Source organism: Dipteris shenzhenensis, chromosome 4 (assembly GCF_047967505.1).
Source record: "Dipteris shenzhenensis isolate YYH24624 ecotype China chromosome 4, Dip_SZ_1.0, whole genome shotgun sequence".
Lineage (NCBI taxonomy): Eukaryota > Viridiplantae > Streptophyta > Polypodiopsida > Gleicheniales > Dipteridaceae > Dipteris > Dipteris shenzhenensis.
The window spans coordinates 39,364,604-39,390,319 of NC_141599.1; the positions used below are offsets into that span (position 1 = coordinate 39,364,604).

The following is a 25,716-nucleotide window of genomic DNA, read 5'->3' on the forward strand; positions in this document are numbered from 1 at the left end:
CCACATTGCAGATGTTGAAAAATTCCCCAATGAATTCCGATAAAAATGATTTGGGACATCAAAGCGTGCAATTGTGGCCCCTGTATAGGAAAAGGTCAAACCCATTCAAACCGCTTTGAGGAGACGCCTCTGGCACCGGTGTGTAGTTGACAGAGTAGCAACATTGATCTCATGGCAATGTTGCAATAGATCTCATGGCATCAACGGTGTGCTTTTGAATTTTGAAAATCCTCGTGATAGGAAAAAGGGATATGTATGGACACGTCATTCCGCGAGGGCGAGCTTTTTCCCCTTTCTTCGTCATTCTTATCCAGACACGTGGAGGACGTGGAGGGAGTGCCACGTAAAGGCTAGGCGTGCGGAGGAGGATGAGTGGCCAGGTTGAGCGGCACGTGGCGCCACGTCGATCTCTTCTCTCTACTCTCTAAAAAATCTCTCTCTATGATCTTCTCTCTCTTTCTGTTTGGTACGTTTCTGGGTTGAGCCTACACATTTTCCGAGGATCTCTCTCTGCAACCGGCACCTTTTGCTCGCACCCTCTTTGTCCAAAGCTTCCGGCTTTCTCTCAGCACTCTTCGGAGCTCTTTCACTCCACCTTCCCTCGAGAATCACGGCCAGGCCTCCTCCTCTTCCACCTGGATTTCATCTTTTGCTCCATCTTCTCTTTGGGTTCCTTTCCTTTCACTCCGAACCGATGTGAGTGGCCTTCACACTGGGAAGGAAGCCTCTTGACGTGGGTTCCTTCCGCAGATGGCCAATTCTATGAACGTTATCGCTTCGACTATAGCTCCTGCCCATTCCCGAGAACGATACGTCATCAGAGACGGAACTTCATGCAGCGCTCCTGTACCTCAAGCCCAACACAAAACAAGTCGTGCCTGTGATTGGAATGTCAACCGCATCAAAATTGGCCAGAAAGCATTAAAATCTAAATATGTAACTCGCAAGCTGAGATATATACGTAGAGAAAACTCATCTGCTTCACTGCGTACGTGGAACTTGCGATATATCGAGAATGGATCTGAATGTACTACAAGACGGAGTTGCTTATCGAGGCTGCTTGAAGGAGGGGCGGAGCTTGACGAAGAGTTGGCTGAGCGTGGATCGGACGTCGTCGACAGCACACTAGGGGGCCTGTCGATTGCCAGTACATCAGATACGCAGCATGCGCAGATGGGATCTTTAGTCTTGGATAGACATGATCGGCTTCTTCACCATAATGAAGCACAATTGAGAGGAGACGATGAATCGGCCGCGGCAGAAAGGAATGCAGAAGACCTTTGCAGGCGGCAGTTGCTGTTGGGAACTGCTTTCTCAGGGTTAGTCATAGCCACGTCCTTTCAGGCAAGAAAAACTCTAGCCGTTACAAATGCTACTGTCACGGCAATGAAAGGAGACTCGTCCAAAGGGGAGGTCGCACCATCTCAGGTTGTGGATCCTTTACAAAAAGCCAGTGTCTCCCGGATTTACGACGCCTCCGTCTTGGGTGAGCCAGTAGCAGTTGGCAAAGACAAGGGGCGAGTGTGGCAAAAACTGCTGACTGCTCGAGTTGTATATCTTGGGGAGGCAGAGAGTGTCCCTGATCCAGATGACAAGGTATACTTTCATTAAGGTAGTAGGTTCTCTTTATGCTTTAGTCTCTCTTTGTTTATCGTTGAGAGTCTCTGGGGGCTTTAATTTTATCGTTGTTCTCATTTTTAAAGTGTTCCTTGTCATATTTATAATGTTTCAGTTGGCAGGTACTTGAACTTGAAATCGTCCGAACATTAAGGGATAAATGTTTTGAGCAGCAACGGCCTGTGTCTCTTGCACTCGAGGCATTTCCTTGTACCCTACAGCAGCAGCTTAATCAATACATGAGCAAAAGGTATTCTTTCTTCTGAATTGATAAAAAATGCAGTTTATTCACGTCGAGAGCTTTTGCCACTCTAATTAGTTCACTTGAACTATAAATAAACCTGAACGAGCATCAGCAATCAAATTCTGTGACTTTTAAGATACTCTTGCATAGGTAGCAAATAAGTTAAGCAAATAGGTGGCGTCTGCTTAGCCATGCTTTGGCTCGTTCCAGCTCTTTCTGATTTAGAGAGTTTTGAGGTACTGTATAAAGCGTTTTGTGCAAATGGGTATGAAATTGCTGAAGTCTAACGTCTAGGTTGGCATTTAATGGAAAGTGGTGGATCTGCCCAAAAATCACAAAGACCCTATGTTGAGTAAGGACAGCAACCTAATGCTAGACCTCACAACGGACTATGAATGCAGAGGACCCCACACGAAACGGAACCTCGGAACCCAAAATCCAGAGAGATCAGATTGCAGCCAAAAGAACCACTATATGGGTCCACCAAACAACTTCCCTGAAAGTACAAAACACTTGTGCAGCAAGAGCTGCCTGGGCTAACAAAAATGAAGACATGAATGCTGTGTGTGTTACGTCAGCCATAATCCCGGAGTCGACTAGTGCGATTATGGTGAGGCGGGAAACCAAGAGGACTTGACATTGCAACGGTGGATGTAATTAAGTGTGGCTGGGAACAAGCGGGGCCTAGCATTAGACCCTAGAAGGACACTTGGCATCTAGAAGTCCACATGGCATGCAGTGGGCTAGGAGGGAGGATTCTAGAGGGAGCCAAAAAGAAAGGAGGTTTTGGGGAAAACGGAGGACCTGAGGACGAGAGGAGGCTCCAGAGGGAGAGAGAGAGAGAGACTCCGTGGCTGGGTGGACTAGCAGAAAAAAGCCATCGAGGTTTGTCTGCGACACGAAACAAAAGGCTTCTTCACTGTAGAGATTCATTGGAGACAAGTATAAATGGTGCTCCAAGCCCAAGGGTGGAAGCTTGAAAGTTCAGTGTGAGCCTGGGAGTATAATAAATGGGCAGTCGGCTGTTTGCGCGCTACTGCTGCTGCTGCTATCACAGGCTGAGGCTGAGTGCGTATTACTGCCCCAGTGTCCCGCAATAAGGATGACGGCCATATGGTAGCCATGACTGCTTATCCTTTTATTAAAGGTACCGGGGAATTTTTCGACTAGTTGGCGTATGCATGATCCAAGCACCTTCTCGTGCTCCTGCATGCTGTCTAATGCGAACCCCGCATCCACCACCAGTCTTCGTTTTAACGGGTCGCATACAGGGGTCCGATCCTGCTCGCCTAGCCACCCATCACCCCTTAATAGTACCTACAGGACAGTGCATAGTCTCGGACAGTCATATTCTCAGACCTACAGATTCTCCTGTGTGCGCATCGATCTACGTACTCAGAGGCAGCAGGCTCATTTCAGGATTTGGAAGACCGTGCTACAATACACGATTCACTTGGGTGAAGGGCTACAAGAATAGAGACTCCTATGTAGTAGCTTGACAGAGATTTCGACTCCCGAGGATCTGTCTGCAGAGCTACAGACTCATAGAGACCGTCGCCGCATCATGAAAGGTTTGAAAACCTTTATTAAAAAAAAAAAAGGTAGCCACGTCATCCAAAGGTTAAGGAACCTTTGGAAAAAGCCACCTCATTAGAGCATTTCTACCCCTCTCTTAAGTCATAAGCACCCCTTATGAACCTCAAAAGAGAAGCTTTGAAAAATTAAAGGGGCAAAGAGTAAGAGTGATGGTCGATGATAGTGCAATACATAATTTCTTGAACTACTCGTTAGTTAAGAAATTAAAATTGCCTGAGAGTCCCAGTGCCCATAAATATGTGGTCTCTTTGGTGAAGGGTAGTGATAAAAAAGTTTGGGACACCATGATATATGGTGTAGAGGTGGATATTCAAGGCTATCAGGATGCCTTGGATTTCCAAATCATGCATCTCGACCGAACAGATGTAGTGCTTGGTCGAGAATGGCTGTATAGTCTTGGGCATAGCTTACAAAGGAGTTATCTTAATAACTCCATTATGTTTGAAAAAGAGGGTAGAGTCTTTCAGATTCAAGGAGAACATGATGTACCTAACTCTCCTCTTATTTGTTCGATGGAATTGGAACGACTACTACACCAAGAAGAATGCGAGGCATATCTTTGTGAACTTACTTTTATTGGTGATTTTATGTCTTCTGTATCAGAAAGAAGTAATGTTGTTTTTTATAATGTTAAAAAGTATAAATCTTCTTTCAATGATTTAATGTTTGAATTTAAAGATGTTTTTCCGTCTGATTTACCTGATGGTTTACCTCCTGAGAGAGAAGTAGATCATAAAATAGATTTCATTCCTGGATCTACCCCTATTTGTAAACCCCCATATAGGCTTAGTCAAATGGAGGAACATGAGGTCAAAAGACAGTTAACGGAATATCTTAGGAAGGGCTAAATCCAAACAAGTAGCTCACCTTGGTCTGCACCAGTTTTACTGGTAAAGAAAAAAGATGGTACTATGCGTTTATGCAGAGATTACCGAGCACTAAATAAGAAATAAGTATCCTATGCCTCGCATTGATGAGCTCTTTGATCAATTGCAAGGGGCAAAATACTTTACTAAAATTGATTTAAGATCAGGATATCACCAAGTACGAATTAGGGAAGAGGATGTCCCTAAGACATCATTTCATACTAGGTATGGGCATTATCAATTTAAAGTAATGCCATTTGGGTTAACAAATGCTCCAGCAACTTTCATGACACTTATGAATAGTGTCTTAAGACCATATCTAGGAAAATTTGCTATAGTATTTCTAGACGATATCCTTATTTATAGTAAAACCAGAAAAAAACATTTGAAACATTTGCGAAAAGTGTTCCAGATACTTAGGGATAGATCACTCTTTGCTAAAGAATCTAAATGTGAATTCTTTGTAAAAGAAATGAAATACTTGGGACATATAATATCCCAAAAAGGGATGCGTATGGACCCTGACAAAGTAAGGGCCATATTGGAATGGCCACATCCTACAAATCTAGAAGAATTACGAATATTCTTAGGTTTGTCCGGATTCTATAGGAGATTCATCCAAGATTACGCTAAGATTGCTGTTCCGATGATGAACCAGCTTAAGGAGAAGGGAAGCACCTTCATATGGGATGAACCTAAAAAGAGAAGTTTTGAAAAATTAAAGGTAGCTATAGTGGCAGTTCTTGTCTTAAAAGTAGTGGATCCCAATGAACCATTCGTGGTTGAGACAGATGCCAGTGATTTTGTTGTCGGGGCAGTACTTATACAAAAAGATTGACCAGTGGCTTTTGAAAGCGAAAAGCTAGATTGCGCCCAACGGAATTACTCGGCATATGAGAAGGAACTATACGCTATAGTCTATGCTTTAAAAAAGTGGAGGCATTATTTATATGGTGCAAAATTGGAGATCATCTTTGATCATATCTTTGATCAGGAGAGCATTAAGTGGATTTGTAATCAGCCAGAGCTTAAAGTTAGAAAAGCTAGATGGGCTGAGTTAATGTAAGAGTTTGATATACAATTGACATATAGGAAAGGGAAGTTCAATGTGGTAGCAGACTCTCTTAGCCGAATGCCAATTGTTAATGAATTGAGTTTTACTCAATTTGAAAATGACTTCCTAGAGTCCTTAAAGGGGAAATGTGAGTTTGATCCTTACTTCTCTGAAATATGGAAAGCAATTAAAAATAGGGATCCAACTAATCGAGAGGCTTTCACTGAGGAGTCGCATGGAAATGGCGACACACCACAGGTTGGTGATAAAGAACTCAAGTGGAGAAAATATACTATTGAAGATGGCTACCTGCTCTATAATAGTAGAGTATGTGTCCCGGATGATAATGATATTAGGCGTCAAATCCTTCTTGAATGTCATGATAGTCCGAGTGCTGAACACCCGGGAATTTAGAAGACATATGTGCTTCTAAAAAGATAATTCTTTTGGCCTGAAATAGGTAAGGACGCCCAAGATTATGTATGAAAGTGCCAAAAATGCCAGGTCAATAAGGCTGAACGCCTTAAGGTAGGAGGTCTCCTACACCCATTGGAGATTCCATCTGGCAAATGGGAAAGCATCTCCATGGATTTCATTGTGGGGTTACCTAAGATACAGAGGGGGCACAACTCTGTGTGGGTAATTGTGGATCGGTTGACCAAGATGGCTCATTTTATTCCTGTCAGTGAAGATGTTAAAACTCCAGAATTAGCTAGGCTATTTGTGGAGCATATCTATAGACTGTATGGGCTACTAGCCGGTATTGTTAGTGACCGGGATAGCAAATTTAACAGCCATTTTTGGAGATTTGTGTTTAAGAGGTTGGAAACTTCATTGAATATGAGCACCGCGGATCATCCACAGAGTGATGGTCAAATTGAAAGGGTCAATCAGATCAAGGATATGCTTCGAGCATATGTAAGTAAACGGTAAACTAATTGGGAACAGTATCTGCCCATATTAGAATTTGCATATAACAATGCCAAACATTCAGCTACAGGTTTTAGTCCATTCATGATGATGTATGGATTTCAACCAAGAGCCCTAATGACAGTGGGACTCGAAAAAGAGAAGGTTCATGCGGCCAAAGACTTTCTTGAGGATATGAATCAAACGCTTAAGTTAGCTAAAGATAGTATAGGAAGAGCTCAAGATAGAGCACAAAGTTATGCAAACCCCCACCATAGATAGTTGGAGTTTGAAGTAAATGAGAAAGTCTACCTTAAGGTACCTGAATCTTCAGAATCTCTAAAGACAGGTAAATGTCCGAAGTGGTCTCCTAGGTATTGTGGACCATTCACAATACTTAAGAGGATTGGAGAACTTGCTTACAAAATAGCCTTACCTGAGGGATGTAGAGTACATCCAGTTTTTCATGCTAGTAGGCTAAAAAGAAAATTATGAGATGATGATAATCTCATTGGAAATGAAGTCCTAGTTGAACTCATTGAACCCGCATCTTTACCACATGAACCAGAAAGAATTTTAAATACACAAGAAAAAAGAATGCAACATACTATATGGAAAGAATGTCTGGTTAAGTGGAAAGATAGATCTGAAGAGAGTTCAACATGGGAAAGGGTAAGCAGTCTCCAGAGGAGGTTTCCCAATTTTGTTTTCGAGGACGTAAACCATTCTTAAGGGGAAGGGAATGTTACGTCAGCCATAATCCCGGAGTCGACTGGTGCGATTATGGTGAGGCGGGAAACCAAGAGGGCTTGACATTGCAACGGTGGATGTAATTAAGTGTGGCTAGGAATAAGTGGGGCCTAGCATTAGAGAGGGATGCCAAGAAGAGGTAAAGACTAAGGTCCCCTAGAAGGACACTTGGCATCTAGAAGTCCACATGGCATGCAGTGGGCTAGGAGGGAGGATTCTAGAGGGAGCCAAAAGAGAAAGGAGGTTTTGGGGAAAACGGAGGACCTGAGGACGAGAGGAGGCTCTAGAGGGAGAGAGAGAGAGAGAATCCGTGGCTGGGTGGACTGGCAGAAAAAAGCCCTCGAGGTTTGGGGACTCGTATTAGTATGTGCCATGAAGAGACAGTTTTGTGGGATGTTTGTAAGAGTGGTAGACTGCCACTATTTATTGGGAGGGCAGTCTGCCCACCCTGCCTCAAACGCCAGCCTGCCTCAAACCTGGCGTGGACCCTAGCTTGGTTCAGATCTGCCCTGAAGGCAGCCTACCTGCTGCCTACAAATGGCGGCCTTGTGCCTCTATTGCAGCCCCTCTGGATTTGCAAAACCGCTCACTAAGGGCATGTGTACACAGATTATGTCTGCATGCTTGCTATCTAAGCTCAATTTCGTCCTCAAATTAGTGACTCACGGGTAGGGCAGTGACCAACTCTGACGCCCCCTCTTAATGACCAAATTGTGGGACCACATCCATGCATCCTGTGAGGTTCATCATTGCTTTAGGAAGGGCATTGTGAACATGCTAGGAGTGTTCTTTGTAGTTTGGTAATAGATAAACTCGAATTGCTAATCCTGGATCAGCTATCTGATGAAAGGGTATCGATATTGATATGGCCTGTCAATGAACATGGGGCTTTTGGCACTAGCAATTCCACTTGCTGTAGAAGATCACCCTTGCATCCTCTTGAAGGGCTCTTTTTCCTCTAGTATCCATATGAGCCACACAGACTCACAGGTCGCTGCACTTACCACTCTGCACTCTGCTTCTATCTGATAGAGAGTCACGGTTGATTGTTTCTTAATGAGCCAGCAGTAAGAAACAGTATCATATAATAGACCATCTGCTATCCCAACCTGTAGCCCAATTTGAAGCACGATGTCCTCCTTGGGTTTGTCATGTAATCCCATAACCACATCTACAATTGAGACTATTGGCCCCCTCATGCTGATCTTCCTGTGAGCCACAAATGAGTAGTGACATACTAATTGCATTTAGAAATTGCTGTTTGGTAGTTCCACTATCCACCAACTCTCAGCTCATCTCCATTCTCAGAGTTATATGCCAAGGAAATAGTGAAGAAATCTCAATTCTGTCATTTGAACTTCTTGAGTAGACTCTCTATATATTGGATCTTCTTAGTCCGATCATTGCAGATGATCAAGTCATCCACATACTTAATCATGATTATCCTTTCCTTCCCCTATGATTAGCCCTCAGGTGTTTTTCGAGGGACATGATCCAGATTCAGCTCTCATTGTACGACGACACTCAGTCGAGTCTTGTTCCCTCCAGGATGTTCCCTTCACTTCTTTCAGATCTGCTCATGCCTCAGTAGACACGTCTTGGGAGATTCTAGCTAGCATTGCAGCTTGGCATATTTGGAGAGCCAGGTGTACAGAGGCGATGGAGCGTATCCAGGTTCACCCTTCCTAGGCTATGGCGAGTACTTGGACCGACACAGTACACACTTTGATGGCCATATGGGCGAGCATGCAAGGATCCTCCAGAGCAGCCCCTGCTAGGAGAGTTACTTTTTTTACAGTTTGGAGAGGATCTCCTTTCTTCTCCGAGTCTCCCTCAGGGTTGAGGTGGTATTTTCAGCCTCCGCCTTGGTTTTTTATTAGCTCCTTTTAAGCTGTTTTTCCCCCTCATGCATTGCATGATGTACTCCCTCATTTGAGCTTGCTCTCGCGGTTTTCATTCATACTTATGACTTAATGAAGTAATTTTCTTGAAAAAGAAAAAAGAGTAGAAGCTGGCATAGGATGGATTATGAGTGAGGCCATCCTCATGAAATAGTTGTTGGTCCTCTGACACCAAGCTGTTGGAACTTGTTTCAGCCGATATAGTGCTTTGCAAAATTTCTGCACCTTCTTTACTAAAATGAAATTTTTGTGGCTGCTCCATGAAGCCTGTTAGAATTATAGATATAATTCAGCAGTGACCAATGTAATGTAATAAGCTAGTTAGGGGCACTTTTCCCTCTTTAAGAGGTTTTTCCCCCTAATCGCAGTTAGTTCACTAACTATGGTTAGTGACTACTAAGGTTTTGTCACTGGGACAAAACCTTATCTCTCACTCTTTCAGTTGTACTCTTTACACTCTTCTATTGCAACTCAGCTCTCAAGCTTTCAGCTCTCCAGCTCACTCTCTCTTGCTCTCTCTCTCTCTCTCTCCAAACTCTCACATTTGGTATCAGAGCAGGCTGATCCTGCTCCCTACTCCTTCCTCGTTGAGCTCTTGCCTTCAGTCCAAGCTCCTTGTGCCCATACAGCCCACGCTCCTGTTGCTACATCCCGTCTGTACCTACTCGAAGTAATCAAACAACTGTCCGTACAGTCCGTACGACTGTACGGAATTCGTACATGCCGTACCGTCCTGCATCACCGCCAGTACAATGCCGTACAACTGCGCCGTACATCCATACAAGCGACAATAGTCTGCAGCTCCATTCCGTACAGCCGATCTTCATCCGTATGTACCTGCTCGAAGCAATCAAACAATTGTCCGTACAGTCCGTACGACTGTACGGAATTCGTACATGCCGTACCGTCCTGCATCACCGCCAGTACAACACCGTACAACTATGCCGTACATCCGTACAAGCGACAATACTCTGCAGCTCCATTCCGTACAGTCGATCTTCAGCCGTACAGCCCATCGCCTGACTGTACGGTTCGCCGTACAGTTCCGTACGGTTTGTTGTTGCCATCCGTACACCTGCATCGACCGTACTGCTCCTGCGTCATTTTCGTCGTCAGTTCATGAGGCGTCCGTACTGTTCCGTACAACCTTCCGTACTTTCTGCGTGCAGCCCATCCGTACAGGTATAGTACCTGCAATCCGTACATTGATTGTACCTGGCCGTACAGGTTGTACCTGCGCACAAGCTGTACCTTGCAGGTGATCTTAGGCAGGCACATCTTGCAGACAGCCATTGTTTGGCTCAGTTTTTTGGAAGAATTTGGGGCATCCTGTTTGTTGCAGACATTGCAATCAATTTGCAGTTGTTGAAGAAATTTGGGGCTGCACTTGGAGCAAACATTGCAGATTTGGTCTGAAATTTGGGGCTTTTTGCTGAAATTGCAAAATTTGGGGCTTTCTGAGCTTTTGCCCCTTTCTGGTTGCAATTTCAAGCTCGAAATTTGGGGCTTTTGATTTTGCAGTAGAATTTCTTGAAGAAATTTAGGGATTTTGTAATTACACCTGCAATTTCGCAGTGAAATTTGGGGCTTTTGCAGATAGAGCACAATTCTTGCAACATTTGGGGCTTTTGATCAATTTGCCCCTTTCCGGTTGCAATTTCGGGCCTATTTTGGGGCTTTTGTGTTGGGAGAGCAATTTTTGGAGATTTCAGTTCATACTGCCTTTCTTGAAGTGTTTTGCAGCACTTTTGGCAGATTCTGGAGAGTTTTTGATGCTTGGACAGATTTCTAACAGTGCAAGTGCAGAAATCTGAGTTGCATTTACAGCCAGTGCTTGGCTGTGTTTTTTGGGAGTTGTGCATTTCATTCCCAGTAAGGGAATTCAGTTTTGTATCTGCTTAAATCTCTTTCTCAGATATGGCCCAACAAAATCAGAATGACTTCCAGTTCGGTGGTCTTTCACAGGAAGACAAGTTGGATGGTACCAACTACTCCCTCTGGTGTTTTATGGTATGCAGTATTCTGATTTCTCGCAATTTATGGGATTATGTTAATGGGGGTGAGATCCGACTAGCAAGTATGGCACCTAATACCCCTCCTCAGCAAGGAGGTGGAAGAGGTCGTGCACAGGGTGTAGTTGCAGAACAAGTTGTTGGTGCAGCTATAGCCACTACTCCAGAGCAGAAGAGATGGGATTCACGGGATGTCTTAGCTTTGTCATGCATCTCTCTTTCAGTGAAAAGATTCATCATTCCGCATATCCGGTCGTGTAAGACCTCGAAGGCAGCGTGGGATATTTTAGAAAGCATGTATGCAGCCCGGAATGATGCAAGGGTATCTTTCTTGAAAAGAGAGTTAAGTAATACACATATGGAAGAGGGTGACTCCATGTCAGTCCACCTCACAAAGCTATAGGATCTCAGAGAGCAATTATTGAACATAGATGAGATTATTCCTGATTCAGAGATGATTACTACCACTCTGAATTCTCTTTCTGAGTCTTATCTCAGCTTTCATACCTCGCTGAACTTATCATTGAGGGGGGGTGCAAATCCTCTCACTTTTCATGAGTTGATAGGACTTCTGCTTCAGGAAGAGCAGACCAGGAAAAACTTGGCTTCACGTGCAGGTGAACAAGCTATGCTCTCAAAGTTTAAGTAAAAAACAAAGGGACAGGCAAAGACATCAGTAAATCAGCCTTTCAGTGGGTCAAGGCAGCCTTCACAAAAGGCTAAAAATGATGCAAGTAAGCCCAAGAAGAAGGGTTTTTGTCATTACTGCAAAAAGCCTGGTCATCACATTGCAGAATGCAGGAAAAGGCTTGCAAAAGAGAAGAAAAACAGCTTCGGTATGGCTGTTTCAGATTCAGCTCCTCATGCATCTGACAGTGGGGATGCTGCAGCCAACTTGTTGGACAGGATTATGCCTTTTTATCTTGCATTTCAGATTCTAGGCTGGCTGCTCCAGATGCTCGGGATAGTACAGCCACTTGTAATGATAATACATATGCATTTTTGACTTGCAGTTATGACTCTTCTACGGATGCATCTGCTTTCAGTGTCAATGAAACACTGAACACTTGGTATTTTGACAGCGGTGCATCCAAGCACATCACTTCTAGGAAGTGTCTTTTTACTTCCTTGCATCCACCTCCCGTTGGTAAGAAAGTCACTTGTGCCAATAACTCATCATATTCAGTATGTGGCACAGGAGAAGTTGAGCTTACTGCCATTGATGGCTCAGTTTTCAGGCTTTCAGATGTCTTATATGTGCCTAGTATCACCAAGAATCTTCTTTTAGTGTCCACTCTTAACAGAGCTGGATTTCAGGTCATCTTTGAGGATGACAAATGTGCTGTCCGAGATAGAGAAGATGATTATGCCTTAAGATTATCTGGTACTCTGCTGCGTGGGCTTTTTCAGCTTGATCTTTTTGAGAAAAGAGCAGCCCATGCTCTTGCAGTTTCTACCCCTACTGCTGCCATGCAGAATGCAGAGTTATGGCATGCCCGATATGGCCACATGCATTACAACAGCTTGATGACACTTCAGAAGCACTCTATGGTTGATGCATTGCCACCTCTTGAGATACCTCCTCCACATTAAAGCTGTCCGTAAATTACAGCTTATACACAGTGATGTCTGTGGTCCCATGAGGACTCCATCATTGGGTGGTCATCTCTACTTTGTTACCTTTATTGATGATTACTCCAATTTCACTTGGGTCTTTGGGCTGAAGCGCAAATCAGAAGTGTTCATGGTGTTTAAACACTTTTCAGCCATGGTTGAAAATGAAACCGGACTCAAGATACAGACATTGCGCACAGATAGAGGTGGAGAATACTTGTCTGCAGATTTTGATGCTTTTCTGAAAGGCAAGGGTATTGTGCATCAGCTCACAGTGAGGCTGACCCCTTAGCAAAATGGCAAAGCTGAGAGGAAAAATAGAACTCTTATGGAGATGGACAGATGTATGCTGAAAAGCAAACACATGCCTCATAAATTCTGGCTTGAAGGTCTGATGTGTGCCAATTACATTTTAAATTGGGCTCCCACTAAGGCTTTAAAAACAAAAACTCCCTATGAGGTCTAGAATGGGAGAAAGCCCTCAGTGGATCATTTCGGAGTCTTTGGATGCCTTGCTTATGCTGATGTGCCAGTTGAATTTAGGCACAAGTTGTCAGATAAGGCAATTAAGTGCATATTTGTTGGGTACAGTGCAGAAATCAAGGGGTACCGTCTCTACAATCCTGCTACACGCAAGATCATTGTCAGTAGAGATGTGATATTTGCAGAAAATTCAGCTCACACTCAGGCTGAATTTCAAATGCCTTCTTCTTCAGAGGATGTCTTTGAGGGGTTGCTACCCATTGCCTTGGGTTCCCCTGCTGATATTTCTGATGCAAATCAGAATTTACAGCCACCTCCCAATGCTTCAGTTCAGCCACAGGATGTCTTGCCACCTCCACAGGCAGTGGAACAGGTGGTGCAGCAAGAAATTGCAGACATACATGCAGCAAAAACAGTCCCAAACTGGCTGTTACAGACTCTCAGGGAGAGTAAAATTGATGCTCCATTACCTGGCAGGACTCGCAGTGCAGTAAGGCACATGGAAGGTGCTAATTCAGTGGAATCAGCATATGCAGGTACTCTTCTTGATGAGGAGGAGCTTGCCACATTCGAAGAGGCAAAGGACAATGTGCATTGGATGAATGCCATGCACGATGAGTTGCAGTCCATTGAAAAAAATCAGACTTGGGATGTTGTAGACTTGCCACCAGGTAAACATGCCATTGGCACACGATGGGTTTTCAAGGTCAAACGGAAGCCAGATGGCTCCCTTGACAGATACAAGGCAAGGCTGGTTGCTAAAGGCTATGCTCAGAAAAAGGGCATAGATTATGAGGAGACATTTGCTCCTACATCCCCGATGACCACCATCCGATCTGTTATTGCAATGGCTGCACATTTTGAGTGGAATGTTTATTAGTTGGACATAAAAACAACCTTCTTAAATGGAGACTTGCTGGAAGAGGTGTATGTCAAACAACCTCCAGGCTTTGAAATTACAGCAAATGCACTTCAAGTATGCAAGCTAAACAAAGCTTTGTATGTGCTGAAACAGGCCCCTCGTGCATGGTATGCCAAGATTCATGCCTTTTTGACCAGCAAGGGGTTGCACAATAGTCCTATTGAGAGTACCCTCTACATCAAGATGGATGGGGGGGAAATTTTAGTCATCCTTCTTTATGTTGATGACTTACTGCTCACAGGGTCCAATGAAGATAAAATTGCAGATTTCAAAGCTGATTTGCAGACCACCTTTGACATGTCAGATTTGGGACTGCTTCACTTTTATTTGGGGATCCAGTTCTCTCAAGAGAGACGTGGCACTGTTATGTCTCAGTCCAAGTATGTGCAGAAACTCTTGGACAGATTTAACATGCATGATTGTAAGCCCATAGCCACTCCCATGGAGCCGGGGCTGAAACTCACAATGCATGATGCAGGAGAATCAGTTGATGCCACATCTTACAGTCAGGCTATTGGATGCCTCATATATCTTTGCAACACTAGACCTGATATTCAGTTTGCAGTATCTCAGGTGAGCAGGTACATGCACAGCCCAAAAACTATGCATTGGCAGGCAGTTAAGCGCATCTTCCATTATTTGTAGGGCACGAAGTCTTTTGGCTTGTTATTTCCCAGGGGGGGTGACTTGCAGATGCATGCCTACAGTGATTCAGATTGGGCTGGTGATTATGACACTAGGCAGTCCACTAGTGGCAATTGTTTCTTTTTGGGTAAATCTTGCATTTCATGGCTGAGCAAGAAACAATCTAGAGTGGCTACCTCATCATGTGAAGCTGAGTACAGGGCAGCTTTCACAGCAACAGTTGAATGTGTCTGGCTGCGACATCTATTTGCTGATCTTCATCTGTCTTTGGAGGGTTCTTCTCCAATTCTCACTGATAGTCAGAGTGCCATTGCAGTGGCAAAGAATCCAGTGTTTCATGCTCGCACGAAGCACATTGAGGTTCACTATCACTACGTCAGAGAGAAGTTGCATGTAGGAGAGATCAGTATGATCTTTGTGTCCACACATGACAACGTTGCAGATATTTTCACCAAAGCACTCATTTCGCAGTGTCCTAAACTTATATCCATTTGGTGATTGATCAGCCTTGTACATGACATTGGCACTGCAGGGGGGTGTTAGAATTATAGATATAATTTAGCAGTGACCAATGTAATTTAATAAGCTAGTTAGGGGCACTTTTCCCTCTTTAAGAGGTTTTTCCCCCTAACCGCAGTTAGTTCACTAACTATGGTTAGTGACTACTAAGGTTTTGTCACTAGGACAAAACCTTATCTCTCACTCTTTCATCTCAGTTGTACTCTTTAGACTCTTCTATTGCAACTCAGCTCTCAAGCTTTCAGCTCTCCAGCTCACTCTCTCTTGCTCTCTCTCTCTCTCCAAACTCTCACAAAGCCATCCTCCACTAAGACCGTCTTCAAAACTTTTGACTTCACATTTACTGAAATGAAAATTTTGAGGCTGCTCCATGAAGCCATCCTCTTCTAAGACCATCTTCAAAACTTGTGACTTCATATCTGTTTGATGGATTGGCGGTGATGCATTGCCAAGCCTATGACCATTTAAATGGTAGTCGGTTTGCTTGTCAGGGCAAATGTCTCATAATAGGCAAGGCCCTGTGTCTGTGCATGATCTCTGGAAATTATATTTATCCAGAGTGTGGGCCCTATTATTACATGCATGTGTCTGTTTTTTCTCGAGGCTGAAAAATGTATCACATGTGACTCATAAAGTTGTGAACTCGTTATTTTCATTTCTTTGTTCCCTGGTGGGTACATCAGGCTTTAGAATAGGCAGGGCAGCTTTGAATATGCAGACTAATACATTAAAAGGTTCTACTTTTAACCATTCTTCTTGGTCTCCTTTGTTTGGGCCATTCAAAACTTATGCTTCTCTTTGTAAGAGTGTGCTTATATGTGTCTTGTGTGAGAAGACAATCTTAAGATTTCAAAATGCAGGCTTTCTGACATTGAGCTACGAGGACTAGTTCCACATTGGAGTGATGAACGGTGGCAAGAGTATCAACCATTACTGCATTACTGTCGAAGCAATGGTGTACGACTCATGGCCGGTGGCACACCTCTAGAGGTATATACTCTGCTGCATTGTTGTTACATTTCCACAGGCTTTCTGCGTGTCCTCTCATGTCCTTTTTATATCTACCGTGATACCTTTGAGGTTTTGTTATTTGTCCTGGTCTTTGTGCTTGGATGTGGTGAGAACCATGCAATTACACTCTCTAGAAATATGATTTATATGTATAATTTTGGGGTATGTTTGTATAAAGGACAACCACCTAATGCTAAACCTCACACTGGAGTATGGATGCGAAGGACATTACAACTCTCTTCAATCTCCCATACAAGTTGTGCACAAAGTAAAAACAGAACAGCAGATACTACAGCCAAATGAGCCTCAAGATGTCTTCGTGAGATGTATAAAACAGTGCTCCACAACTGCAGCTAAGTGCAGCCTAGAATGGCCATCCACAGGGCTAGAAAACTCAAGACAAGGACATTCAAGGGTTGCCGCTCTTTAAACAGTAAGACGTAATATATTCCATTCAAAACAAATTAAACTAGAGGTCTGAGACTGAGAACTCTATCTCTGGCCTGTGCAATATGAATAAACAACCATGGGGTTGCACTATAATGCCACGTCATCCCATGTTAAACACTACTGCGGATCACGGGAGCAGCACCGTTTCTTTCCTCCCAGCCAACCTTGCTGAAGCATACCAGCTGACAGAGAATTACGAATCCCAAAAACATACTTGAATCCCACATTCTCTTCTCTCTCTAGCTTCAACAAGCCCCATCTCCCTAGATGGATCTAGATGCCACATGTCATCATCACAGGGCCTTCCTAATGCAACATTTCACCCCTCTCTTGGGATGCATTAAAATCCTTTGCCCCTAGGCACATTCCTTGCATTAGGCCCTTAGCCTTAGATCCACCTAGTCTGGTGCTATCAACCCTCACCTAGGACCTTGACATTAACTCCCTCTGGATCATTTACATGAAGCGCAAACAAATAATTACAAACATAGATCCTTTAAGGGAAATGTTGACTGATTCTTCCGAGGTCATGCTACCTCGGCTAGAGCGTAACATTCCTTCCCTCTTCAGATATCAGCGTCCTCGATGATAAAATCTGGGAACACTCTCCGCAACTGGTATACGGATTCCCAGGTAGCTTCGGATAGAGGCTGACCATGCCATGCAACCAACACCGTGGGTTTCGTATTTGCATTGTTCCTCGGTCCAGGATTGCTTGGCTTAACCACTCGGCTGAGAACCACTCCCTCTACTAATCCATTTCTTCTTAAACCCAGATTTCTTTGGATACCCATACTGGGTTCCGACCTGTACAAACCCACTTGGCCTGCTGCCCTTGGCATCTTCATAGTTCAGGGCTATGGCTATTGCATCATCTAGCGTGTTCGCGTACTTAGCTCGAACTTCCATTTTTATTTGATCATTCAATCCAAATATGAAATCTTTCACTTGGATTGATTGAGGTAGGGGTTCATCAACCTTCATTACACTCTCTTGAAACTTATCAGTGTATTCTACCACCGATAAATTTCTCTAACAAAGGTTCCTATATTGATCCCAAGCTTGGGATGCTTCGTCAAGAGGTAAGAAGTGTTTCCTTAATTCTCTTTTAAACCCCTCCCAAGTAGTGGATGCTATACCATCTTTTTGTTGCTTAATCCACCACCTATCCGCTGCCTCACTAAACATGTGGGTGGCCTCGCAGATCTTCTTGATGTCATTTCTGATTTCACAAATGGCGAACGCCTCGTCCCATTTGTGTAACCAGGTCTCAATGACATCGGAACTACGGTCGTTCATCCGACCAGAATACTTTTCCGGTTTGTAATTGGCAATATTTGGTACTTTAGCCTTCCTAGGTTCGACCGTATGGACACTAGACTCCGGTTCCATTGGAGCCTTTCCCCTCTCCTCTCGACAAGGTCTGGCAGATATACTGTGTATCGCTCTCCTAAGTTCAGACTGCCCTGCATTGGCCTGCAACTGCTGTGCTAATAACTGTTGCAAGGCATCCTCAAGCAATGCAATCCTGCCAGATAAAGTGTGAGCTATTGGGCGCGACACCTGCTGGGTCGGCCGGACTCCTGACTCACCAGGGTCCCTCCTGGAAGCCCCTTTTTCTGCTTCCATTCAGTTCAATGGGTGTTTTGTTTTTTTAAAACACCGCTAGAAAACTGTATTTACAAACTGACGCAATTCAGTGTACTGATACCCTAACACAATTCCCTATACTAGGGAATTCCTGCAATCCCAGATTCACACTGACTAGGCATTTGACACAGGCATATATCTCAAACAGCGCTTTTCCCTATCCTAGGGAAGCTCCTGCAAACTAACTCTGACTGTAGCACATAGGCATAATCTCAAGCATAATCTGTCCCTGCTACAGCATCAAAGCTTCATGCAGACTAATCACTTACGAGATCCTGTTTATGAAAGCAGAGCATCAACCGACTAAATAAAAAAAAACACGGAACTGACGGAGGTCAAAGAGAGCTCCCTGGTCATCAACAATTTCGTCACAGCCTTCTTGGATTGCGTGGCCCCTTATCCTTGCCTACGTTTTCTGATCTCAGCTCCACACTGTTCAAGCCCCTACGCTCCTGCGACAAGTCTGCAACCAATAGCTTTGCTTGAGCGTCGCTCCAGTCACAGCTTACGAGCTGGCTGCGTGGCATTGGAGATCTTTGAGCGTATGTGCGCCAGGGAAGCAGGTCAAAGCTTATTACGGGCCAGCCAGACCCGTAGCCAGATATCGGGAGATACGACGAAGAGACAAAGCGTATTTTTACAGGCTCCCCGTAACCTCCGTAATCCTACGTCGCTCATCCCCGAATCATCGAAGGCCTCCCGTCAACCATTGCTAGTTCCGTCGTAGACCACGATCACTGGTTTTGTCGTAGACCACGTCGATCTCGTCCGTCCATCCACAGGTCACAAGTGGTCGAGTCGCTACACCTACGCTCCACGCCTGCTGTCTGCTATCACCGATCCCCGCATGGACTCTCTGTCACCGAGACCGTCTTTCTCACCTAACAACCTCTTGGAGGCAGTGCGGGATGACCACCGCTCGAAATCTGTCCCCTCTCTAACTCCTAGCCTTGGGCTCTGATACCAAATATTAAACACTAAACTATTCCTACTGCGGATCACGGGAGCAGCACCGTTTCTTTCCTCCCAACCAACCTTGCTGAAGCATACCAGCTGACAGAGAATTACGAATCCCAAAAACATACGTGAATCCCACATTCTCTTCTCTCTCTAGCTTCAACAAGCCCCATCTCCCTAGATGGATCTAGATGCCACATGTCATCATCACAGGGCCTTCCTAATGCAACATTTCACCCCTCTCTTGGGATGCATTAAAATCCTTTGCCCCTAGGCACATTCCTTGCATTAGGCCCTTAGCCTTAGATCCACCTAGTCTGGTGCTATCAACCCTCACCTAGGACCTTGACATTAACTCCCTCCCCATCATTTACATGAAGCGCAAACAAATAATTACAAACATAGATCCTTTAAGGGAAATGTCGACTGATTCTTCTGAGGTCATGCTACCTCGGCTAGAGCGTAACATCCCAAGTGGAGTAACATGAAAAAACAAGGAACTATCCCATGTCCTCATGAATGCTATCAATCTCTCTCGAGCGGCTGCAGAGGTCCCAATGCATCTCTCCCACTGACTCTGGATAGTAAAAAGGAGGTCCCAATGCATCTCTCCCACTGACTCTGGATAGTAAAAAGGAGGTCAGTCGAAATGGAAGCCAGTATATCAGCAGCAGTGGATGCGTGTTCACCAATGACCTAATCACGAGCACCATATCTAGTGCTGGAAACCACCTCCCAAGAAGCTGAGCCCATTTGTGAAGAAGGCAGTGGGTCTTGAGATGCGATGGGAATTAAGATCAAATCTTGAGGCTCCATGGCATAGTTAGGGGAAATGGAAACGGGGAACGGAAACAGAAACGGAAACGTTTCGGGATTTTTGAGAGGGCTGAAACGGGGGAAATGCCACGTCAGCAAGGGAGGTTTAGAAAAGGGAGTTTGGAGATGAGAACACACACATTTAGAATGCTACAGCCTACAGCCTACCTGTAACTTAAAATATAGTGCATAATACTTACCACATGGCACAATGTCACTTAGAAGTTAGAAGTTAGAACTTAGAAGTTAGAACAAGTTACAAATTATAACTTAGAACTTGGAGCTTAGAAGTTAACTTAGCAATGAGCAATACATATTACAAATATAAATGACAAATCTGAAATCGATGAGAAAAACTGAAGATTGACAAGTTACAAAATGCCAAAGGCAATATAATATATGATTCATATATTATTATGTCTCATTGTCAAGAGTCAAGACTCAAGAGTCAAAAGTACAAAATTCAGATTCCCAAAAGCCTAGGCTCTAAGCCTTAAGGCCAACCGCTACATCACTGATGATATGATCAAAATCCATAATGTAGATTCTAGAATCTAGATAGCTCAGCTGCTCAAGAGTCCTCCTCCTCCTCCTCCTCCTCCTCCACTGCCATCTCGTCGTCGTCGTCGTCGTCGTCGTCCTCCCCCTCCTCATCATCATCAGTGAGGGTGTCGTCAAGCTTATGAAAACCAATGAACTTGTCATGAGTGTACTCCTGTCTCATCCTGTTAAGCAAACGCAAGTTTGCATTAACAAAGACAAGATCGTTCGCCTTGTGTGCTTTGAGACGGTTCCTCTTCTTTGTATGGATGTGGGCAAAGCTGATCCACATGCGCTCACAAGAGGAGGAGCTACAACCCTGGCTGAGAATCCGAATGGCAAGCGATTGCAGCTGTGGGGAATCAGCTCCATAATCCTCCCACCATGTAACAGACCCAACTCGAAATCTGAAATTTGAAAGATCATAAAATTCAGATATATGGCAAAGCTCATGAAATCTGAAAATTATGAATCATTAAATAGTAAAATTTAAGAATTTAAATGAGTTAGGATTACCTGTCATGCTGGGCATCTGGCCATCCAAATATGCCCTCCTTATTGCGGTAATTGGTGAGCTGGTCCTTCACTATCCGGCGAGCCTCTTGCATTTGAACCATCTTCTGAAGAGTGAGGTTCCAACCACGGACCACCTCTGCATCACTTTGTTGTGCAGTTGCCTTGTGTTGAAACTCTGGGTCCAACACAAATGCAGTCGCATGAATGGGAGAGTAGTACTGATTCCACCTAGTCACAGCCAAGTCCTCCAGCTCTTTCAACCTGTGGGGATCTTTCTCTAACTCTCTGATATTTTCTATCATACGATCCATCCCCTCATATACCTTGCCAATAAAAGGCATGTCTCCATAAACCTTTTTTAGCAACAAGACAATCGGCTTACACAAGTCATAAAAGTGTGATGCATCAGCCCAAAAGTCATCGCTGCCTATGCACAAATCGTACACCAATATCCCAAGAGCCTGCTTTGAAGTGAGCCATGCATCCCACTGTGGGCTTGCCACAACCTCTTAAGAGCAGGTCTCATTTCAATGAGTCTGTGAAGCATCATATAATTGTATGCAAACCTTGTCTCTGCATACTTCAAAAGCTCCTTCCTTGCATAGGTGCGATACAAAGAGAGAGAAAAATGATGGCGTGTAATGAACCCAACTATCTCTCTTCCATTATCAATTACAATTTTTACCCAAGGTAATTTGCCAATGTCTTTCAACAAATTATTCAAACAATGAGCAACACAAGAACTCCATTGAATATGAGGGTACCTTTGTTCCAATAATGCACCTGCAGCCCTATTGGTATTTTCACCCTCTGAAACCAACTCATAGTTGCATATGAAACGTGTTTCATACTTGTATGAAACGCGTATGAAACGTGTAAACGTTTACACGTTTCATACGTATGAAACGCGTTTCATAAAGCCCCAATTTTTGGGTAGGGTTCAAAAGAGGGCAAAATCACAATTTCACGCATTTCGCCGTACTTGTCCGTGCAGCCCGTACGCTCCCTCTTGCTCATTCTCGAGGTTTGTGCCCCCAATCACCCCCAATGTGCATTCAATCGTCCTTTCTACAGTCTACCCTTCTTGAATTTGGCGCTGCATCCTGTCATGCTGGCTGAAATCTGCTCTTTGAACTTTCTGATGTTTCTGAAATCTAAGTTCTAACGCTCCTCTCTTGATTCATCTGCTCATCTTGCATGCATGATGTAGGTTGGAAAGCTGCAATTACTTTTGCTATTCTACATCGCTTTTTGCAAGCAAGAAGATGCCTCAAAAAGGTAGTGCGTTGTGGAGCAATGTCACCTTCAATTCCTTTGGTGCACACTATGATAAGAGTGGCACAAGCAAGTGGACCTACAATTTCGTGCTGAGCCGCATCATGGGACATTTCAGAGATTGCAGGCTCACTTTTCTCGAACAAAGGGCTTTGGTATTGGCCCTTGTTCTCGTGTGCCAAAGGAGGTGTATGATGGCTTGAAGGCGTGGAAATCTAAAATGCTAGGGATTCCAATTGATAGAGTCAATGCATGGGATGAGCTTGAATTAAATATCTCAACTATTCCAGCATCAATGAGGGAGGAGAATGACATTTTGCAGATGTCACAGTCTTCAGGCTCCACGCCCACAGCTAAAAGAAGTGCCCTCCCCGTGTTTAAGCGAGGAGATATGAAGGCAGCCATGCAAAAGGCAGCTATGAAGGAGGCAACTAGAGAGGTAACAAAGTTGTTTGTGCAATGTGCATTCTTTCAATATTACTCGAACCGCCCGTTGGAAGTCTACTATGCGAGCTATCTCGCGTATTGGGTGTGAGTGGGAGGGTCCGAGCTATAAGACATTGCGTACAAAAGAGCTTTGCCATGAGAAAGAAGCATTGATGAGAGAGCTAGAGCCTCTGAAGGGAACATGGCAGAAGTATGGTTGCACCTTGCTATGTGATGGCTGGTCAGATGTGAGGAAAAGAAATGTCTACAACATTCTAGTTTCCTCTTGCAAAGGAACTATGTTCCTTCGTGCTATAGATGCATCAGCTTCATGGACAGTGGTGACAGGTGCATATATATGGTCTCATTTGCGCACAGCTATTCTTGAGATTGGTGTAGCAAATGTGGTGCAGGTGATCACAGATAATGGCTCCAATTGTGTGTCCATGGGAAGGATGCTTGAGGATGAGTTTCCCACTATTGTTTGGACACCATGTGCTTCTCATAGTTTGGATCTTGCCATTGAGGACATGGCAAAGTTGCCTTGGGTTTCTCATATATTTTCTAAAGCTTTGAGCTTGGTAAATTTTGTAACCAAAAGACCCAAGGTCTTGAGCATGTTCAGGGAAAATAGTGACCTCGAACTTTTAAAGCCCTCAAAGACACGGTTTGCTTATATGTTCATAATGTTGGAGAGGGTTGTTCAAGTGCGGCATGGCTTGCTGCGTACAGTTGTTTCTCGTGATTGGCAGCAATGGGGAGATAGGAATGAGCCCAAAGCAATTGGTTTCAGCCACATGGTCATGAGAGATGCATGGTGGGAGGAGGCTGTAGCTCTAGTGAAGACAATGAACCCCATGTACAGTGTTCTCTGATTGACAGATATGGAGGGGAGCACCATTGGGCTTCTCTATGAGTTCATGGACAAAGTGGGGGAAGCCCTTGATGCGTGTACTCACCTATCTGCAGACAGGTATCCCGTACTCATGAGTCATCCTTTGAAGTTTAGCATTTTTCCAATTAGCAAAGTAGCATGCTTAGAATTCCTTTTAATCTATGTTTTCATTTTTTCTGAACATTATTGGTTTTGCCTTTGATTCATAATTTCTTATGAAGGATTGAAGACCTTAAGGAGATCTAGAACACGCGTTGGGATTGGTTTAATAGGCCAATCCATACTGTTGCTCATATCCTTCATCCTCTATGGAGGAATGAGCAGCAATATCTCGATAGAGAATTAGAGGACGGGTGGTCAGCTTATATGAGCAAGATCGTGGGAGATGATGATGATCTGCTTTTGAAGCTAGAGGATGAGCGTCTTCTTTTCTGCAACCGAAGCGGTGTTTTTGGATCACGCAATGCACAGAGAGAGGAGACTCAGCTAGCAGCAGTTTCTTGGTGGGAAAAATATGGCATTGAGGCACCCCACTTAGTAATACTTAACCCTAGAGGCAATACTTTCTTATTACTTGAAAACATGTGGGTATAGCTCAGCAATTGGAAGCTGCCACTAAACTGTAAAGTCTGAGAATGTCTCTTGTTTTGTTTCAGAGACGCATAGCGATGCGAGTTCTCTCACAAGACTATAGCTCTGGACCTTGTGAGAGAAAATGGAGTACATGGGCCTTACTCCATACCAAGAAGAGGAACAGATTGTCCACTGTGCAATTGGAGAGGTTGGTCTTTTGCCACTGCAATCTACGATTGCTCGAGCAAATGAACTACCCCATTGAGCCTTGGCAGGTGAATCCCTACAAAATCGACATCACAAAGTGCAAGGAGATGCCGGTGATTCCACCTGAGGAGGGGGATATCTACGCCATGTTGTATGAGGAGATCACGGCTTCATCTCACCACACCCGATCCTCCTAGGCAGCTGGTGCCAGTACTTCAATTGCACCTGCATCTCATGTGGATGCTTTTTATGAGTCTTCTGGGAGTTCCAGTAGCAGTGAGGAGGAGGCTGATGAGGACATGGATTTGGTTGAGGAGGAAGATGCTGACATTGATGATGAGGCTTGACTTTTGATTTGTGACTTTGTCACTTGTGACTTATTATTGATAGACAGTATTTTGAATTCCAGTTGTAGTTTGACCTTTTTACCTTCATGGTCCATCACCATGGAGGTCTTGGGAGGTTCATTGATGACTCTAGTTTTTATTATTATCAGTATTCAATATGTGTGATCAGTATGATCAAGATTCAATTATCAATATGTATGATCATTCAGTATGTATGTGTGAAGATGATCATTGAGTACTCTAATATGTATAATGTATGATCATTGATGACTAGCTTTTTGTATAATCAGGATTCAGTATGTATGGTGCTTATACTTGATATGTATGTTTTTTGTATCATGTATGCACTATGGAGTCACTTACAATCTTTATTTGCACATTTTTGTATATGGCATGATGCATACCCTAGGTCTGAATGCACATATTTTCACATTCCGAATGAAACCCGTTTCATTCATTTTTCGAAACCCGTTTGAAACCTCCCGTTTCAGAAACTCCTGGCAACTATGAACCAACTGCACAACATTAGACGGGCCCACATACTCCACTGCATCTGCCCATATCTGCATCAAAACATTTGCTGTTTTTTGTTGTACTCCGCACTCTATGGAGTGTATGTACAAAGAAGATCCTCTGCAATATGCCAAAATACCCTCTAGTGATCGACTACATACATCACTCCAGCCATCTGCTACCAAAGTGACCCCATACTTATGCCATTTCTCCTTAACAGGCTGAATGGCCTCATTAACTGCCTTCACCTCATCCTCTAGAAGCTTTCCCCTCAATGCATCAAAAGTGGGAGGGGTGTATGTGGGCCCAAAGGCTGTAATTTCAGTCACCATCTCCTTGAAATAAGTAGACAGTGCCACATTGAAACTAATCCCATTCGAGTAAAAGAAACGGGCCACGGCTGCATCT

General features: G+C 44.0%; 1 protein-coding gene and 1 pseudogene across 1 annotated transcript in view; both read left to right on the forward strand.

Annotated features, from left to right (window-relative positions):
• The first annotated feature begins 494 nt into the window (after nucleotides 1-494).
• The window catches only part of LOC147902837 (protein RETICULATA-RELATED 5, chloroplastic-like), a 31,140-nt gene continuing 5,918 nt past the window's right edge, over nucleotides 495-25,716 (forward strand). Inside the window, exons 1-3 of the mRNA XM_087373840.1 lie at nucleotides 495-1,596; nucleotides 1,740-1,867; nucleotides 15,993-16,122. Of these exons, the coding sequence (XP_087229966.1) occupies nucleotides 751-1,596; nucleotides 1,740-1,867; nucleotides 15,993-16,122 (1,104 nt within the window). The 5' untranslated portion in view covers nucleotides 495-750. The remainder of the gene's footprint in view (nucleotides 1,597-1,739; nucleotides 1,868-15,992; nucleotides 16,123-25,716) is intronic.
• LOC147902838 (uncharacterized) lies at nucleotides 22,338-24,795 on the forward strand (annotated as a pseudogene).